General features: G+C 38.7%; 1 protein-coding gene across 4 annotated transcripts in view; it reads left to right on the forward strand.

Moving 5' to 3' along the window:
• Positions 1–20,480, forward strand: part of SNAP25 (synaptosome associated protein 25) — a 79,139-nt gene that overhangs the window by 51,581 nt on the left and 7,078 nt on the right. For 2 of the 4 annotated variants that reach the window (XM_026012282.2, XM_072736386.1), the window contains exons 2-6: positions 1,428–1,563; positions 3,693–3,734; positions 9,118–9,166; positions 14,818–14,935; positions 18,578–18,703. In XM_026012282.2, coding sequence (XP_025868067.1) covers positions 1,492–1,563; positions 3,693–3,734; positions 9,118–9,166; positions 14,818–14,935; positions 18,578–18,703 — 407 coding nt within the window. In that variant the 5' untranslated portion in view covers positions 1,428–1,491. Of the gene's footprint in view, positions 1–1,427; positions 1,564–3,692; positions 3,735–9,117; positions 9,167–14,525; positions 14,644–14,817; positions 14,936–18,577; positions 18,704–20,480 lie in introns of all 4 variants that reach the window. The other 2 variants (XM_026012283.2, XM_072736388.1) reach the window with 1 other exon arrangement.

Raw genomic sequence — 20,480 nt, forward strand, 5'->3', positions numbered from 1 at the left:
AACTGAAGGAAACTAAAGATTTTCTGCCTTTAGCTCCTTGCTAGAGAGTAAAAATTTACCTCTATCCTTGAAGATTCTTTTAGGTGGTCTAAAAATTAAACTGACAGGAGACAGATTAACAGGAGAAAATCAAATTTAATTATACATGTCTGGGGAATCCACATAGATTTGGGTTCCAAAGATTGGCAAAATGAGGTATGTATGTCATCCAGAACTAAAGAGAAGGTAAGAGTCTGGAACTTCAAAGAAAAGGGAAAAAATTCACTGGAAGATAAAAAAGAGTAAATGTTTACCAAACATTTGAGGGTTTGAGATGTTTGGTAAACATTTACTCCTTTGTATGGCTGGGCCATACAGAAACATGGGACATAGGGAGCAATTTTAATAATCAGACTTTGCTAATCCTTCTCTGTCTACCACCCCTAATCCTCGTTATAGTTAGTTGTGGTGATTGCTCCTTTCCTGGAGGAAGTTAGGGGGCATTCTCGTAGGCAGTTAGGGGGAAGGTCAAATATTATTTCTGAGTCTTCTGAGCCTTGATTATTTTCAGCTCGAAATAATGTGCATGCCAAAGTGGCATATCTGGGGGTGGCCTGTCCTTTGCTCCTACATTCTAAATGCCTCTAAATGCAGTGGAATACTACTCAACATCAGAAAGGAACAAACTATTAACATATGCAACAACATAATAAATCTCAAAATAATTATGCTAAGTGAAAAAAATGAGACAAAAACAGTACATACTCTATCATCCATTTATATAAAATTCTGGGAAATGCAAACTAATATATATTATATATATTATATAATTTATATATATAAATATATATAATTTATATATATATAAACTAATATACATTATATATATATTATAGTAACAGAGAACAGATAAGCAGTTGTTTCATCACAGGGGCCAGGTGATATGGGATGAGTGGGTGTGTAGGATTACAAAGAGCATGAAAAGACTTTAGGGGATGTTGGATATGTTTTCCTAATTGTGGTCATGGTTTCCTTGGTGTGTACAAATGTCAAAACTTTTCAAACTATGCATTTCAAATATATGGGATTTATTGTATGTCCATCATACCTCAATAAAGCTCTTAAGAATAAAATAAAAATAGAAAATAAATGTGAGGTTAAAAATATACTAACCCAGAACCATATCCCTCCATATCATCATTCCAAATTCTTGGATGGTTCGTGTCTTAAAAATGCTTCATAGGTAGACATTGTAAAGCTGGCAAGTATGCATTCATAATGCACCTTTGGGAGAAACAGCAAAATTCTATTGAACCCTGTCTGAATATGGCTTCCATCTTTCAGAAGATGACTGAGTCATGGAGACAGCGTGGGCTATTTAGATCTCCTGTTGCACATACGACATGTCCTTATATAAACTCTTACATGTTCAAATCTGCTTTTTCCAGGTTCTGTGTCCAAAGCCATCACTGATCCCCCAGCCCAAGCACCCAGCCACCCCCAACCACTACCATGGCCGAAGACGCAGACATGCGCAATGAGCTGGAGGAGATGCAGCGAAGGGCTGACCAACTGGCTGATGAGGTGAGGGATGGGACATAAAGAGCAAAAGATGGGGAGCTGAGTACTTGGTCTTATTCAGGTTCAGGCGGAAAAGGTTTTTTAACATCTCAATTTAAAAAACAGAGGAGGGATCCCTGGGTGGCGCAGCGGTTTGGCGCCTGCCTTTGGCCCAGGGCGTGATCCTGGAGACCTGGGGTCGAATCCCATGTCGGACTCCCAGTGCATGGAGCCTGCTTCTCCCTCTGCCTGTGTCTCTGCCTCTCTCTCTCTCTCTCTCTCTTTGACTATCATAAATAAATAAAAATTAAAAAAAAAAAAACAAAACAAAACAGAGGAGTATGACTGATTTTCTATATACCTGACACCTCTACAGACAGGAATGGGTTGATAAACCTATATACAATTAATATCTTAGCCTAAACTCCCAATTTCTAAAAATCTAGAGAAGTCAAGACCCTCTAAAAAAAGCAATGGCTTTGGGTGTCTGGAGGTGGCCTAATTCTGAGAGCTGATTGTTACGTTTTCTAGAATTTTACAGGCTGGTATTAAAATTGAATTATATAAATTGACAAAAATAGATGATATTAATTAAAAATCAAAGGCAATAAATACTCAAAATTCATCACTTCTTATTTATTTTCCTATATTTTACTACTACCTATGCTCTCAAAGTTCTTGGTTTTATAGCTATAATATAGGAATACCCTATAACAGTGTGTTACTGTACACCTTCCCAAGTTCACCTTTAGTTACACCACGCTGCTTAAAAATCAGACAGGTTAGGAGTATTTATATCTCAGGAATCTGCAAACACTACAAATCAGGATTTGACTTACTGTTTTGTTGACTGTCTAGACTTAAGAAAGTGGAGAAAATATTAATAACAGAATAAACTTAAAAGTGTGCATGTCTCTAGCCATCACTCTTTAATTAACACAAGAAATGGAGAAAATCTTCTAGTATTTGAAAATTTTTATTCTCTTCAGCAGTCACTTGCATCATTGACAAACTAGCAAAGGTCTAATATATCTTCATTGTTGCACTGTCCTCTTACTTGTTAATGAAAATATCAACCGACATCCATGTCAGAACTACACTTGTTCTTTGCATGCTTAGCAATGGACACAAGAGTTCAGTAAAACTTAACAAACCTTACTGTGAGAATCAATTGGCTACATGGAATATATAATAAAGGGCACTGTATATTTTATTATTTGTAAATACTATGCTCTCCTTCCCCTATATCGGGAAAATAACCAATTTAAATACACATATACACATATTCATATCTTTTTACATATTAATATTCATATATTTTAGCATTTACCAGCATACCACTGCTTACAGCCATTCTATTTCAACAAGCAGCCTCCTGACAGCTCTTCCAGGGAAGTTCACGTTCTTCCCGTTCTTGCAGAATCTTGTCCAAAATAAGTTTGTCACTTAAAAGCAAAGCTTTGAGAAATCACAGTGGTTGCCAGAGTCTACTAGTTAGTTTCAAAGGAATTGAGAAAAAAGTGACAACGATGTGCCCGAGGGACCAGTGCTGACTCAGACTTTCCATCTCACTTTGTCTTATCTAAGGATGGAGATAATTATTATAGCTGTCTCCTATAGGCTAGTTATTTCAAACATGCTTGATTTTTTTTTCACCCTAAGGCGACAGCTTAATTTGTATTGATAAGAGCTTCCAATTGTGTTTCTAGGAGCTTTATAAGAAACTTGATGTTAGATTCATCTCAATTCATGAAAAATTGTGTTTGTGTTTAAAACTCAATATTCCTGGTCCAAGGAGGCCAAATTAATCCTCTGAGTATTTGAGATAATTTTTCATGCATCCTGCACATGCAAAATTATCTTTTCCAGATTACTTTGTCTTTGATATCAAGATCAGCTTCATATGGTTTTGATTTTAGAAGATCAGCTTTAATGTAATTGCTTTAGGGAATCTTATTATGTAGAAAGACTGATAGGAAAGAGATTGAAAATGTGTTTCAGTCATAAACTTAAAAGAATATGTGACAGTAACCCTTTGTGAAAAAAAAAAAAAAGTAACCCTTTGTGTTTCTCAAGTGAAGAGAGTAGTTCTGATTTTCAAAGACCTCTGGATCCTGCACTCATAACTTTTTTTTTTTTTTTTTAAATCTCAGTCACTGGAAAGCACCCGTCGTATGCTGCAACTGGTTGAAGAGGTAAGAAGTGGCCATATTTCAAGATAAACTAATCCCTTTTGCGGGCATATTCTTTCCCTAGACCCTACTGCCTTTTCCTAGGCCATGATCCCATTGATTACAGAATTAATGTCGCCTACCAGGAATCCACATTAATGAGGGAGATGTCAGTTAGCCATCAAATGATCCCCTCTCCCTCCCAGTCCTGGCCACCTTTATAGATGAGGAAGTAGAGAAGGATGGTACTTCCAAGTAAATGCTCCTAAGAAATTGCAGAAGATTGAGTCACTTTAAGCAAATATAAAGGAATTATCTACATAAAACCTTCACTTGTAATGATTTTGATGCCTCTTAAGTCACATCTAATCTTGATACTCTGTTTTGACTCAGCCACATTTGTGACTTTTAAAAATATGTATCCCAATAGATACAACATTTGCAGAAATTGTAATATTGAGAGTCAGGCACTAAAATTCACGAAGTAATAGGAAAATTCTTTGATAAAAGGAATTTCAAGTCCATAATGCAAATATAGAAGCTCTTTTAGATTCCCGACTCTGGATTAAACATCCATTTGTGAGGCATGGTTAATGAATCCCAAACTATTTTTAAATGGGTAAAATAGGGCAGATAGCAATAATGGAATCAAAAGGGCATTTACAATAAACCTTGCTCATTCCAATTTGGGAGAGCAGCAGTCAACCAAGAAGAATAAGTGGTTTAATTGAACTTGCCCATTGGGAGAGATGAAGTGGAAAAAGAATGGGATGGGCTATATTTATCTTAACTGAATAAAACAAGCCTAATGGTTTTTTATTCAGTGAAATGCTGTTTTAGCTATGCTTTGAAACTGCTTATCAATTCATGTGTGGTTATCATTTTTAGAGATCTTGCATGTTCTTGAGCAGAATGATTAAATGAGCCTACTTGCCTCGCGCTACTGTAAATTGCTTATGCAATGACATGAAAGGAAAGAAAGATCAATGTTATAAGACTAAAATGAAGTTCAGCTGCCTTTCACACTACAGAAGCCAACATCTTCCTTTATTTCTGCAGCTTCAGCTTCTTACCCAGAAATGAAATATTGGCTAAATGTCAATTGTTGCAAATTGCCACAGAAGGAGTAGGGAGAAGGGGGCACAATGAGCTCCCCAGGACACCAGGGAGCCTGGTGAAAAATGAGCATTTGAGCCTGCAGTGTAACACAAATTGGCCTCCACAGGAAGGCCCTCCAACAAAGGAGCCCTTGGCAGTACAGGGAGCAGCTTTCCCTCTCTAAATGAGGAGAAATTTTGTCCTTGCTCTATCCTGGGAATACCACTTGTGCAGAAATACTTGAGGACCAAGAAGGAGGCAGGTATTCTAAATCTAAGAGTGCTGGCAAGGTTTTCAGAGTTGACTTGTTGTCCCTTAACCCATCGTGAGAACAAGCAAAAAGAGTAAATCTTCATAAATTCCCACATGAGATATCACATTGACCTGAAGGGAACCCACATGTCAGCTGACATAATTAGTTATGTTATACATCTTTATGACCTTCAACCATAGCCTCTGGGCTCATTTTTCATTTTCATTTACATGTATGCCCACGTGAAGTAAATTTCTAAAATACCAGAACTATCACCAATTTGTCTACCTGTGTAGTGTTGAAACACTGTGGGAAGTGGTGGAGCAAATGCATCAAACACATCACTCTGAACTGGCCCCTCATCCATTGGAGTCTTTGAGCCAATGAATACTTCTTTTTTTTTTTTTTGCCTCTTAAATTGCAGGCAGTGTCAACCAGTCTTGAGTAAGGAGTGTGTCTGCTCTAACTTATGGAGGAGCGGGGGGAGTCTCAAAAGCTCTATTGATTGAAGTAGGATACTTGAATCATACATTTTTGTTTCTCCTAAAGGATTTCTTGATCATGCATGAGGTTGCATCTTAGAACAAGGGGTGAAACAGATGGAAGCTAGTTCCTACCTCTACTAAATGAGAGAAGGCTATTAGACTTTCTATCCTTAGGAAATTATGAGCAAGGTATTATTGCAATAGATTGATTGCTCTTACTTCCTCCTGGGTTATTTTATATTGATGGTCAAATACCCCTTATGTCTAGAACATTGGCTATTCAAAGGATAGTCTGCTTTTCGATCAAAAAAGAAATTGTCTTTAAAGAGAATCAGCATTAAATATTCATCAAGGACAGAAATCATTTGGCAAATATGAGCACTGAAATAGTGGTATCCTGCCCATGATCCCAAAGTACATTAGTGCTATATAATTTGAATTGAGCTGCATTCTTATTGAAATTTAGTCTCAAAGACAGGAAAGGTTGCAAAACTTGTGCAGCCTCCCTACGGCAGACAACCCCACTTTCAGTTCAAATAAGATTTTGTGCCATCCCTCACAGACTAGGGTGTAACAAAGTGGCAGGTATAGAAACTTGCTTTTTTAATAGAAGCCATTAATGGCATTTCAAGGACGATGTAAAGTGACACAGAAGTCAGTTGGGAAAATTCAGAAAAATGGATACCCTACACAGGTAAAAAGATTAGAAATCATATAACATTTGGTTCCCAGCCTAGAGTTGCAAACTTGCTCTTTTGATGACTACACTTGCACAAACATGTATGGAATACCTAACTTTGGGGGTGGGAGGTAAGATATACATTGGTATCATGTAGGAAAGCAGGTATGAAAATGGTTCTCCAAACTCAAGACCTTCCCTGCCTCGGAACATATAATTAATTCTGGTAATAGAATCATGAATACCTCTTTAAGAAAGTAATATTTGGTTCCAGGCAAAAAAAGTTAACTCTGTTGACACTACCTGCCAGAAATGAAGTCTACACACGTGAATGCCTTGGGGCTGTGAAAAGTAACCCAGGAAAGCCCCCACTGCTTGAGGGCAGGCCAGTTCACAAGCACCACAGAGAGCTTTCATGGAGTGGTAGTTACTGAGGCTCTTCAACATTGCATGGTTATTTTAAGCATCTTTTCTTCTCATCCCAATTTATCTTCCAAGACACCTTGGTAATGAGAATAAGTGTTCTAAAGCCATGTCTTTATTATGCCAGACTTTCTACTAAAGCTAGAAAATTGAGACAGGGCAGTTCTTTTCATATAGGTAGATGTGGAGGCTTTTGGAATTCTAGTGGTTAAGAAAGTGCCTGGAGAGTCCTCGTTTTAGCTCAGATGTGTTGGATTTTGGGGAAAGCATCTCAGAATGATCAAAGAAAGACTGAAAAATGTTCTAGAAATAGTCTTAGTTCATCTGCAAGAAAAGAAAAATAAAAATAGAGAAATAAAAAGAAGAAAGAAAGAAATGAAAAAAAAAATTCCTCATTATCTCCAACTCTTTAGTTTTTAGGTAGACAATTTTCCCAGCAATCTCAAACAGAAACCAAGAATCAAGCTAAGACAACAGTGAAACTACCTCCTCTCATTCCTAGCTATCAAAACTTAATACTTGTTAAGAATAAGAGAAAGTAATATTCTGCCTTCCTCAAAATATTGTCCTCATCCCTGTCCTTCTCCTCCCTTGCATTTCTAGTTTGCCCAAAGAAAAATCCAGTTATTTTGATTGAAAAAACTATCAGCAAAACAGTGGGATCAAATGTAGGTTCTAATGTTTATTGAGAACCTACTATGTGCTGGGTACTATAACCAGAGCCATCATCATCAAAGGTATATAATCTAACTTATATATAATCTAACTTAACCCTCGTAAGGTACACACTTTCACTACTATTCTGATCGCCATCTTAGTGAGGAGGAACTTGAAGTACCCAGTGAATAAGTAACTTGCTTGAGACACCTAGCTATAAATGGCAGAGACGAAATTAAAACCCAGCTCAAAAAAATTAATTATTTTTTTAAAAACTGCTTTTTTTTTTTTTAATCCCAGAGTGTGAATTCTTAGACACAGCAATTCCCTTCCATCAGAACTCCTACCATATTTACTTTTTCCTTTGAGAATTTCATAAAAAGGGAAAGGATCTGAGAAAACAAACACAGCAGTCCAGTCTAAACTGTTTGAGATTCTGTACAAATTAAATCCCTTATCTTAATTGCTTTTTGGAACCATAGCCTCCCATAGAGTTGAATATTTAGAACCTTTACATTCTGTAGCTCATTTTATCCATATAAGTACCCTGGGAAGTGAGGGAGCTGTTTCTGTCCTCTGACAACTAGGAAAGCTGAGACACAGAACAAGTGACTCTAGGGCAAGAGAACTGCAAAGATAAGTCTAGAATTTGGAATTACTGACTCCCAGACCCCAGCTCTGTCCACCTAACCTAAGCTGCGTCTTACATTGTGAAGCAGTTGAGAAGCTGTACACGTATCTTGCACTTAACATAGTGCCTGGAACAGAGTAGAGGCTCAATAAATATTCAGTCAATGAATGAATGAATGAACAAACAGCTGAGTGAATGAACCAACCCAGCAACCACCCAATCTTGGGGAATTCAATCTTGCTGGGAATTCAAACTAGTTAAGGAAAGATTTTCGTTTTATAGGGTGATTGTTAAGAAGTATAAAATGGCATTGTTAATGATCCCAGCAATGACGATTTTTAAGGTTGAGACATCCAAATATCTGTGTTCCTTTTCCCCTACCCACCAATTCCCACTCCCCTCCACCAAATAATTTAGGTGGCATTTAGTTTGTTTAGATCATTTGGAGTGAGATGAGGAGTGCCTTTTGCAGACTTCTACACAAAAGAACTGCAGTAAAACTTGTAGATGAATTATTTTCTCACACTCTATTATTGTGCAAATTTTCAATCTCAGAATATAGAGCCTTTATTTCTCATCTGTCCATCAGCTTTCTAAACTTCACAGAACTTTTCGCCATAGAGAGAAAGTAGGAGGCTGATTTCTGTTTGGGGCTGTATTTCTCAATCTTTGTGAAGTAATCATCTCTTTTGATAAACCTAAAAATCTCACCCCCGAGGTTTCTTACTTTCCTGTGGGGCATCTCCTTCCAATTCACTGAGGGAAACTTCCTGATGTATCATACCAGAGAAGATTTAGTCTAGAAAATTTTGAAAGATTTGCTTTCTATGGTTGGTGTTAGAGAAACTATAAGGCATTTTTGTTTTGCAAAAAATAAAACCCCAGTATATTATTAAATTGTGTATTCCAATTCTGTGCCAAGCCCCAGCCCTACCCCCATGGAGACTGAGCTACATCCCCCTTATCTACCCTAAGATTCACCGATAGAACAGGTCCACAGGTAACCTCTTCCTCTGAGCCCCTCCCCAGCCCTTAATACTCTTGCCCTATTTCCTCCCTCTTTCTCCTTTGGTCCTTCTTCATTTTCCATTTCTAGGGCTAATTGTCCCCTTACTGATTTCTCTTTCTCTCTTTTCTCTCTCTAACTCTTTTTCAACTTTGCTACCATTATTGGAATGTAGAGTAAAGATGCTGGTATCAGGACTTTGGTTATGTTGGATGAACAAGGAGGTAAGTTGAGATTTCTTCAGTAAGAACAATTTCTCATCTGAATAAAGTGCATTTAAAAAAATTATTTGTCCATACAAAGGTGATCCTTTCAACATATTTATGTATGTATATGAGTATGAGGATTCTAGAGTTTTCACCGTCTTGCTTTTTTCCCTTTCTCCATTGAAAAGATTGGTAAAGTATGGTAATGTTGAGGCCTTCAAGACTGATTAAATGTCACTACTGTCCCTCTCATGTATATTGGAGTAACAGAATTTTGAAGGGAAAAGTCATTTTTTTTTCTTTAATGGTAGTGTTTTGGACAGTTTGAGAAATCTCTGATCCTTCTTATCCCCAATTTTTCCCGTAAACTTAGTTTTCTTGTAATAATCCCTAGATAGGATGATAGAATACTATTATATCACATCCATTTCTTCTGACCATCCTAATTCGGGATCTGGCAGTTTTGATTTCCAAGTCATCATGAAGATTCCTTAAGTAACTAGGTCCTGTTAGGTCTTTAAAAGGATATAAGCTGAGGGAGACCATTGGAAAATGAGAAACTGAACCACTTAAAATATTTAAATTGTTTTTTAATTACTATGGAAATGCTAGAAGCAATGAAAATCAGAGAATCCATGAAAATCATCTCTGTACTCTAAAGTGGAATCTAGAAGAGTAATATTCTTTTTGTCTCAATACATCTAGTCATATGACGATGCTTATTTAATTCTAGCCACAAGTTAGCTACCTGATTCTATTCTGAATTCTTATAACAAGAAAATTGTTGTGAATTTTTTTCTTTATATTTTTGAAAACATTAAAGAATTCTTAGGAATCATGATAATTTTTTTAATGTCAAAGATGAAAATGTAAGATTGTATTCACAACATGGGACACCTCCAACTTCAAAAATAAATAAACCTTAGATGGAGGTGGGTGGGAATTGCCATACAGATAACAGACATAAGGCATTTTCCTAATATAGAGAGAAACTTTGCATATGATCAAAGAAAAGGGCAACAACCTACAAGCAAATTGATGTAAGATATAAATCACCCGCTTATAAATAGACACAAAATCATGCTTCAACCAATAACAATAATGAGATGCCTCTCTTTAGCAGACTGGTACAAATTTTTTAAATTGATAATCACCAGTGCTGTGAATATATTGAAAAAACAGTCATCTTCAATGTACAGATAGGCATTATAGACTGTTATAAATGTTTGAAGAGTAATTTGATAATATTTTCAAATTATGACATACACCCATCTTTGACCAAGACATTCTACTCCTAGAATTATATGCTGCAGATATGCATTGATGTAATATGTACATATATATAACTCTAGAATCAAAAAGAGAGAAATAACATGCTTACTTGAGTTGCAAATTTCATTGCACTTTGATGAAGAAAATCTGAAGATAAAATTTGCCAAAATCTCCACACAGAAATGTATTATTCATAAGCACAAATGATTCCCAGCAACCTCTCCCATAGGTATAGCAACTTCCTTTCTGAGAAAGGAAGCAGAATAGCAGATTTCCCCCACAAGATAGCTCATGTTCTCAGCTAAAACATTTCATTTGTGGCCACACCATAAAATGCTGAATTCCTTGGTTAAACATATTTCCTAGGATATCCTTGGTTTTACAAGATGGGTGGGGATCACAATGATACTGAGAAAAACACACAACTGGTAAACCCCCAAAAGTGAGTAGTTATTGCCTAGTCTTAAGGGGTACACGTTCCATTTATACTATAAGGTGATTAGGATCTTGTAAAATGATGAGCTTAAAGTCATTTAGGATAGTCATAAATGACTATCTTCATTGTCATGGTAAATGCATTTTCATTCTGCATATGCTGTGTTTAGTTGTTTAGATCAGTAACTGCTTTAAAATTTCTCTCCAGTTATGCTCTCCTAATTTTGTCTATGCTTCAACACCAAAAATGTTGATTGCTTCTATCCTGCAGCTGCACAGGAGTTTCAAGAAACAGACATCCTTCTAAAGAACTATTCCAGGTTGTCCAGCTAAATGGTTGCACTCGGAAATTCTTTATGGGATTCTTGTTTTATACCCAGGTATCAGGAGACACCGAGAAGCATTGAGCATGACAGATGGCCCTGGAAATATACTGAGTTGGGACTTTTATTCCTCTAGAAAACTTGTCTCGAAGTGAAATCCCCATGAAACCACCTTATCACAAATATGGGATGATATAAACTCTCACCTCCATATCTTTTGATCCTTTTGTTGGTCTTTGCTGAGTTATGTGTTTGTTTCAATGCTGAAGATGAAGCCCTTGGGAAAATCCCATGGGATCAACGCCAAACTAAGCAGTGAAATCTTTGACCTCTGCCTGACAGAGTAAGGGCAGAGTAAGGCCTCTTCCAGAGTGCCTGCTGACTTTCTTAAAAGGTTCATGGCACTACAAAGTAGCATTTGAGAAAACATTTCTTTTGCTAACATTTACACACCAGTATCTGTTATGAATAACTAAAGCTGCGCTGTCCAATATGGTAGCCACTAGCCACATATGGCTACTTAAATTTATTTAATGAATTTCCATTTGTTCATCAAGGATAATGAAAATCATATAGGCAGCATCTGGTAACTGAATATACTTATAAAGGCTTCCACACTGGGTCAATAGCATTGACGTATTGCTCTTCTTCTACTGTTTGTTTCTTTTTTAACCAGGTTGAGTATTCTAAGGGCCTCATGTTGTCTTACTTTAGAAAGATTAGTAGAAAAGATGTCTAAACTTAGATCCCTGAGTATCCTGCCATTGGTGGAACTATCATAAATAACCAGTCATCCAAATATGGCAAAAGAAGGTACAATCTCTTGCCCAAACGTATAGTATAATCTACTGGAATACCTCTACTAACTCAAAATGCTATTGTCCTCCCAGTCTCCAAGAATAGACAGAAAACAGAAAACAAGCTTAGGGAGGTAAGAAGCAGTCAACTATGGACACTACATTGGATCAGCCAGTAAGCTGCTGCTGGCCACTCTAGGTTGGAATGAAGATATTGGTTATTTTCAAGCATTCCTGAGAGATGTCATCACAGAAATCCATTGAAATGCCATGAAGTCTCAATATGCCTAACACAGTAAACTCTAAAAATGAAGTTAGAATTAACTATGACAAAATGGTCCCACAATATTTTTTAAATTAAGGGATTTGATTTATAATTGTGTAAAATGATAAATTCAACCAATATTAGTAGCTATAAAATCATTTTCTGAATCAACTTTTCTGAAAGAGCTTCAGCATCCCTCTCTTAACTATGGCCTTCACCTAACAGTCTGGCAACCCATGATTGAACAGCTTGAAGAAATACCAATTGGGACGAGCACATTTGTTTTTATATTTTAATTTGAATTCTCTGGTTCAGAAATACAACTCTTGGGGACCAATTCATGTTTTTATTTTATTATATTTTATTTTTATTACCTCCTAATCCCTGGCCACAGTCAGTGGGGCTTCTGAAATGTTGTCAGAGAAACTCCTCAGGAAGGACAAATGCCTGACTGTGTATCCCCATGCCATAATCTGCGTGTATTCCAGCTATCATTAGTGGAGTGTCTCATGTTTTCCCTGAGTCCAGATGCTCCTTCAATCCCATCTCAACCCAGCACTTCAGGAAGCTATTAGCAAGTATTCCTTTGGGATTTCTGTCTGTATTTAATATGGTTCTTCCCTTGACAATGTTGAGCTCCTCTCTCTCTACCAATCCCCCTATTCAATAGATAATTTTATCTATAGACTAATTTATTACAGTCTTAAAAGGGAACTGGAAAGAAGCCTTTGTAAAAGTACAGAATCTTCTAGAATGTAAAGACTTACTTTTTTTTTTTTTTTTAGTCCTTTTAAAGATTTTCTTAAAGACATTACTAGACCTATCCTTATGCAATAGAAGTTCACCAGCACAACACTGTTATTTTCTCCAGCTATCCAATGCTGGAGAAACACTTAAATTTTGCCTTCATCCATCATTTGAAAAGCATGGCACAGGTAGCAGATTCCAAATAAGCTGGATTCTATTCTTTAGCCCCATTAATAAGAACACAATAGACCCTTATTTTCTAGATAGACCGTTTCCCCAGTTTGGCTCAGTAAGGAACTTTTCTTCATTTTTTGAAATAATTTCCACTGGACAATTTAACGTGAAATTCTTTTTAAGCAATTATTTATACCCTTAGACTCGAAATGTATTTATCAGTTTTATTCTAATCAAGCTTTTATTCCTAAAGGGAAGGGGCAGGTGTGCATAGAAATGTAGATTAAAAGAGGGATGAAAGTATAATTAGGGTTTGTAACTAGACAGCCAAGACATTGCACTGCTGTTTTCCTTTAACGGTCTTAAAAACTGTTTTTAAAACCCCTTCACTGAACTTGTAATTTACTCAGTGTGGTGCCATAACTTTTGAAAAATTAATCAAGTTAGTGAATGTAACCCTGGCAACCTAGAAGCATGAGCTGGTTTTATGGCTATCGATCTATGTCTCAGATGCACTCAGGTCCGCTTTGCTGGCAGTGATGACTCCGTACTGTTCTATGTTCCAGCCCATCACCCCTCCTCCAGAGACCCATGTGTTTGTTTTCCCTGCTGTCTGCCTGAGTTAGGGATCTAACATGCCCCCCATTGTAGAGACTGGGAAATCAGGAGGCAGAGAGGTGAAATGCCTTCCAGAACTTTGATAGCAAGTAAGTCATAGGATGAAGAGAGGAATTTAAATGTCCCAGTGCTTGGAACATTACTCTGCTGATGTTGCTTCTTTTTTTAACAGTGTCTGTATGAATTAAGTATTCAAAACCAAGAACTGCCCCTGGGCTAGGGAGCAGCCCACTGCTAGGGAAAAAAAGATCTGGTACCCATTGCTAATTATCACTTTAATTGTTATTTTCCCCAAAGAAAATTGATTCTATTTGCTACCCTTACCTGGTCCAGGATGCTTACAACCAAAAAATAGAGATATTTAAAGTTGAGACAGATACCTTCTCTAGTAGCACTAAATCTGAATTCCTAAAACATTAACACCCTGTTTTTCTTTCTCTCGGGTTTCATTGGTGCCTGAGTAAGTGACTATGCTGTGCTGTTTTCCTGGATCCTCAGAATCAAACAGGCCTACGTACCTCCATCCCATCATGTCTGAATTACAGACTCTTTTGAGCATCTTTCTTGTTCATTTCCTTCCACCTGTGCTCGTGTAAGGTGGCAGCAGTCTACAGCAATGCATCCTCTGGGATCGTGCATTGTAATATCTTTCTCTTTCAAATTCCGTTCCACATAGTCATTTCTCATGTTCTGTTGGAAACCCAAAAAAAATTCATTCCACACTGTCATCCCTTTGTCCTAACCAGAACAACTCGATCGTGTCGAAGAAGGCATGAACCATATCAACCAAGACATGAAGGAGGCCGAGAAAAATTTAAAAGATTTAGGGAAATGCTGTGGCCTTTTCATATGTCCTTGTAACAAGTAGGTACTGGGTACCAGCTCTAATCTGTGGCGTCCAGTTTTCTTTTTTTTCTTCTTTCTTTTAATTTTTTTCTTTTTTAATGTCAAAGTGAATGTCTGAAGTTTTGTCTTTTTTTTCTTTGTCCTTTTCCATCTGCTTCATTCTGTGGGGATAAAATACTTGTGTTTAATCAGAACAACTGGAACGCATTGAGGAAGGGATGGACCAAATCAATAAGGACATGAAAGAAGCAGAAAAGAATTTGACGGACCTAGGAAAATTCTGCGGGCTTTGTGTGTGTCCCTGTAACAAGTAGGTGCTGCCTGCCTGCCTGAAGCTTTGGTTTCCCAAGGCCCATCTCCAAGCCTTGACAAGCTCATTCCTGCCAAGCACAAAGTCAGGATGAGCATGTGGCATGCAGAACAGATCAATACCGTCTCCAATGCATTCATCTCATAGCATAGATGATATTAGTGGGAATTACTGTTGATGCATTAAAAATCAGGCATACTACAGTGAAAGCTTCACTGTCAGCAACTTTTATTGACGAACGTTTCAACATTTTCCAGAAAGTGTACCTTGAGACACAGACTAGCCTCAACAAAGAGGCATCCAGGGAATTTTATTTTTTCCCAATCCCAAAAGCCAAAATTGCAGAGCTAGAAAAGTTTGGGGGTAAGTTTGGAAGTCAAGAAACACATATGGATGGCAAGGTTCGATTTTCTAGAAGCAAAAGATACAGGTAATTTGGCCTAAGCAAGCATCTGTAAGACAGAGAGTATGACAGGGATTGCCCTGCCAGTTGCCAAATCTGCCCAGTGATTAGACTGTAGATGCCCCAGCTCTACCCACCACAGAGGCCATGAGCCCTTCAGCAAGAAGTGCTCAAGGCTTACTCAAATTGGACCCATCCCTCTGACATTCTTCCTCTTGGAAGATCTACCCGTACACTGACCAAAATGTTGAAATGTGTAGATTTTGCATGCACGACATCACAAAACATTCAACTGTTCTCAAGGTTCTGCAACGCTTTTTTGGAATGTAGCAGAAATGTGACATGTGGTTATAAAGGTTTGCAACAGAAGGAACCTGAAAAGGAGGGTTCTGGAAGATAGTCTTATTTGACTAGCAGTGAAAAAAAAATGCATGAGGGGATTGTCCAACATGCATTTGGAAAATTAAACCCGTTACCCAATCTCCGTCACCCCTCCCACTTCCCTTTGAACAGAAGCCTTTTTCCTAAAAGCTCTCCTGATCCTAGCTTTTAGTACAGCAATTGATGTCATTTCTAGCTGATTATATGACCATTCACGTCCTTTAAACTTTGAGGCTGATTTAAAATATCCCACTTCCTGTTTAGGAGGGGGAGGGGCTCAATTTACAAATAAATTTAAACTTGTTTTAAAAGAATGATCTACAGCAAAGCCTGATTAACTGGAATCTAGCTAACTGGAACTCTCTAAGGTATTTATACCTTTGCTTTCCTTCCACTAGTAAAAAGAGACCATTGAACAAAGGAGGGTGGAAATCACATCAGGCTCTTAAAATGGTTTTTCCTGAAGGGCAATCTAGGCAGTTTGTGTTCCTCCACTCAGTCGACACTCAGACTGCCACCACAGTCAATCCTGTGACTTCCACACCCAAGGGGACCAAAGAGTAAGAGTTGATCCTAGAGGAAAGGCTATCAGGTACATCAAGTAAAGCCATAACCAAGGAAAAATTCAGTCATGCTCACTACCCAAGACTCTAAGGCAAGAAAGTGTCTTGAAAATCTAACATATTCAGCCATCACCCCTGAAACAAAATTTTCCTCCACGGCCCACTGTTAATTAAGAAAGTGGTGTAATTCACCAACATGACTCATTGCTACGCATTCCAGTTAGTCAGGACTTAGCTGTGTATTCTTTTCAGTGGCCACCTGCCCCCCAGGTGAGACTTCCACCTGTTTTATGATGAATTCCAACAGATGCAATTTCCCCATTCATCAACTCTGTGGAGAAAGCGTGGAGGCAGGCCTTGCCCTGGGATGGATTCTAATGCTCAGATGAAATGATGGCCCCTACGAATTACACATAGCAGTTGGCACTAACTCCATATTGCACAAGAGACCCTAACTGAGCTTCAAAGCTTGACTGAAGTGTTCCCTATTGTGTGTAAATAATGCTTTAAAAACCATGTGTCACAACGCAGTGGCTGGTGGTGCCCTGGACTCTCTGAGGGCTTCGCCCTGTCTCGGCATGTTTCAAAGGACTATGGTAGATGTACGGCAGTTATGTGAGTCTATGTGCAGCATTGTGGGTGCAGTGATTCGCCTTCTTTCAGAAACGCAAACTTTCCCACCCCCTTGACTTTGCCAAAGATGGTATACCAGATATTTTACATAGCAGAAAACATCACAAAGTCCATGTAACTTCTTTTAATGTGAGGAGGAAGGGAATGGGAAGTTGGAAAAAAAACCCAGATTCTAAGCTCTATTGAATTAGTTTTTGGATCCTGTCCCACTGAGTGGGCCCATGGCTCTTTAGTGCAGTAAATTCTGACGGCTCTGAGGGCTGTGGCATTATACACTAGATTGTGGTAGTTGCTGAAATTCCATTGGTACAGTTTTCCAACTTATTCCAGGGTTGCTTAGTCCCTGGAGCCAGTTTTAATAGATGGCTGCGATTCTCTAGTGCAAGAAAAAAAGTGGGGGGAGGGGTTAAATTCTGCTGTCATATAAGAGAAAATATGAAAATGGGACCAAAGGAAGTTCTCTTGTTTCTGGACTAAGAAGTATGTGGTTTCTACTATGCAAAGAACCTAAAAACATCTTTGATTGCCTTAAATTTTACAACACACCCACCAAAATATGCTGCACATGTTTCTATTGGGCACAACAGGTATGCCTGGATTTTAAGTTTCTCTCCAAGGCAGCTCAGTGAATCATGGCCCATGGAGACCACACCAGTTCCAGACCACACTCCCCTGCCACATCCCAGGATAGCTTGAAGTAGGAGTTTGTAATCATTCCCACCCTGCCCCCCAGCCTGACAAAGAAGCTATTGAACCTGCGTTTCAAATCCTCATGAAGGCTATTACTGTCCTGCTAGTGCCTTTTCCGAGAATGGTCAACTTCTGGAATAGTTTGGCTTAAATGAGAATGCTTCACTTTCTACTCATGCCTGTAGCTGGTGCATGAAGAAGACGTAGAGGGATTTCCTTTTCTGGTGCTAGATGGCTTGTTCTCTCTTCTATTTTCCTGCATTCATTTCACTATGCCTCTTTTACTTTTTGTCTCTGTGGACAAAGGTTTGTACATCGACTAGATGTATGGTGACTGTTTGGAAGTACCGATATATTAGCTAATTCAAATCACTCTAGAGGCAACTTGAAGACCACCACCCTTGGCCAACCACCAATCCTTTATGTCCTTCATGCAGAGTTGGAATAGTTAGTTCCATACATGCATTGGGGGAAAAATTAAAACAGGGAATCTTTGCATGATGGTGTGTAAAAACTTGGTCGAGTATGTTTTTCTTGATGACAGTGTGTTGCTGTGGTGTGATGTACACACTCTACTTGGCAGTCTTGTTATGTGTCTGTCTGCCAGTATGTTTTTCTGCGTGTTTTGTGTCTCAAAATATAACCATGTCACCGAAATAGAACTGAATGTCCTCCAGCTACCTTAATTCTTGTCTTAAATCCAACTAAACTGCAAAAACAAACCAAAACAAGAACAACCTTTGGGCAAAAGTTGCAATCTAGACAATCGCAATTGGCTTGATTGAAATGCTGAGTAGCTGAGGCATGGTGGTGGCCAACTGTTTGGGTCCAGATTATGATATATCGGTATTCCCTAATGCCTCGAGTTAAAACCCATTTGCTTGGTTCGGTTCTTCGCTTGAAGAGGTGACCATTGTTGTGAGTTTGATGCTCCACCCCCTTGCCTTGTCACTCACCCTCTTTTTTGCATAGGCTTAAATCAAGTGATGCTTACAAAAAAGCCTGGGGCAATAATCAGGATGGAGTGGTGGCCAGCCAACCTGCTCGTGTGGTGGACGAACGGGAGCAGATGGCCATCAGTGGTGGCTTCATTCGGAGGTGAGCTGTGTGCAGCCAGCCCTGGCAGTTCTCCATTGTTAAGTAACAAATCACCCCAAGCTGAGTGGTTCTTGAAGCAACAACCATTTTACTGGTTACTTATGAATGTGTATGTTGGCTGTGCAGTTCTTCCAAGAGCCCCTCCTGGGCTCCCTCGTTCCATGAAGATGGGTGCAGGATGATCCAAGATGGTCTCACTTACTCGTCTGGTGGTTGGCTAGGGCAAGGCGCCTCCGCTTTTCTCCTGTGTTGTCCCTCCAGCAAAGAGGCCTGGTTTTTTACATGGTGGTGGCAGCATTCCCAGGAGGCAGGCTCCAACATGCAAACATTTATCAAGCCTTGTTGAGTTTGCCAGAGCTTCATCAGACAAAGCAAGTCACATGACCACATCCAGCATCAATGCGGCAGTAAACAGGTGTTTCGTTCCATAAATTGAATTGAACAGAACTTATGAAAGAGATTGTTTACGGGGGTGTGGGCAGGGTTAATAACAAGCAATGATAAAGCATTTGTGGACTAGCAATAGCAGGAAGAGTCCTAAAGGGACAGGAGCTGTTATCAGAACCTGACAGTAGTTACCACTGTGGGTGAGGGGCTCTGGAGAAATGCAGCTATTGCAAAACTAGCAAGAAATGAGAAAGGGAAATAAATGCCCACTTTCCTCTTTCCTCTTGCCCTCCAATATCTCACTGGCCATCTGCCAAAGCCTATTGGAAGCTGGAGGGTAAGAGAATCTGGGTGATGCAGTTGTAGAGAGGTCAGCATCTCTGGGCAGAGAGCAAAACAGGTGAGAGAATGGATCTGAGGGTACAAATAGAATATAACAAACATACCTGACTTACTTCCTTTGAGACCTGGAAGCAAAAGCCAACTTAAAGACCTATATAAAAATCTCAAATTACACAAATCTGCCGATCCAGAACTCAACTCTCAGACCAGAAAACAGAATAAATAATGACAAATATTTTTGTTGTTAAAAATTGAAGAAATAAAACTCCTATCCCTTTTTAAGGCTATATTAGGGCTCAGCAGTGACTAGGGTACCTAGTGACTAGGGTAGTGTACAGATAGTTGTACACCTATCTATTCCCAGGCCATTTTAACTGATGTTACCAATCAATACCAGATTCAAATGACAGATCACTGTCACTGAAACATAAGGTTTAGATATCTACATAAAGCCTCACAGATGACAACTCTATTCTTGTTTCTATCTGTTCCCAGGGCAACCAGACCAGGGTTTCTCCATACTGGCTGCACATTAGAATGACCTGAGGCTATTTTTTAAAAACATTAGTACCTGAGGGGCATCTGGGTGGTTCATTTAGTTAAGTAGGTTAAGCATATGCCTTCAGCCCAGGTCATAATCCCAGAGTCCTGGGACTGAACCTTGCATTGGTCTCCATGCTCAGTGGGAAGCCTGCTTCTCCCTCTCCCTCTGCTCCTCTCCACCACTTGTTTTCTCTCTCTCTCTCTCTCTCTCTCTCTTTCTCTGTCTCTCTCCCTCTTTTAAATAAGTAAGTAAAGTCTTTTTTAAGAAAAAATCAGTACCTGAGCCTAATCTATACCAACAGATTCAAAATCTCTAGAAGTTAGACCTAGGCAGCTCTGGTTTTTAAAGCTTCTCAAGTAATTCTAATATGCTATCAGTATTGTGAATCATGGAGCCAGAAGTATGCCTTACCTGTTGATGATCATTTAAATAAGCTTCTTTTCTATGTAAGAAAAGTAGGAAGTTCCCCCTTTAATTTCCCCTGCCCTGGGCTGCCTTAAAAAC

Source organism: Vulpes vulpes, chromosome 14, assembly GCF_048418805.1.
Source record: "Vulpes vulpes isolate BD-2025 chromosome 14, VulVul3, whole genome shotgun sequence".
Lineage (NCBI taxonomy): Eukaryota > Metazoa > Chordata > Mammalia > Carnivora > Canidae > Vulpes > Vulpes vulpes.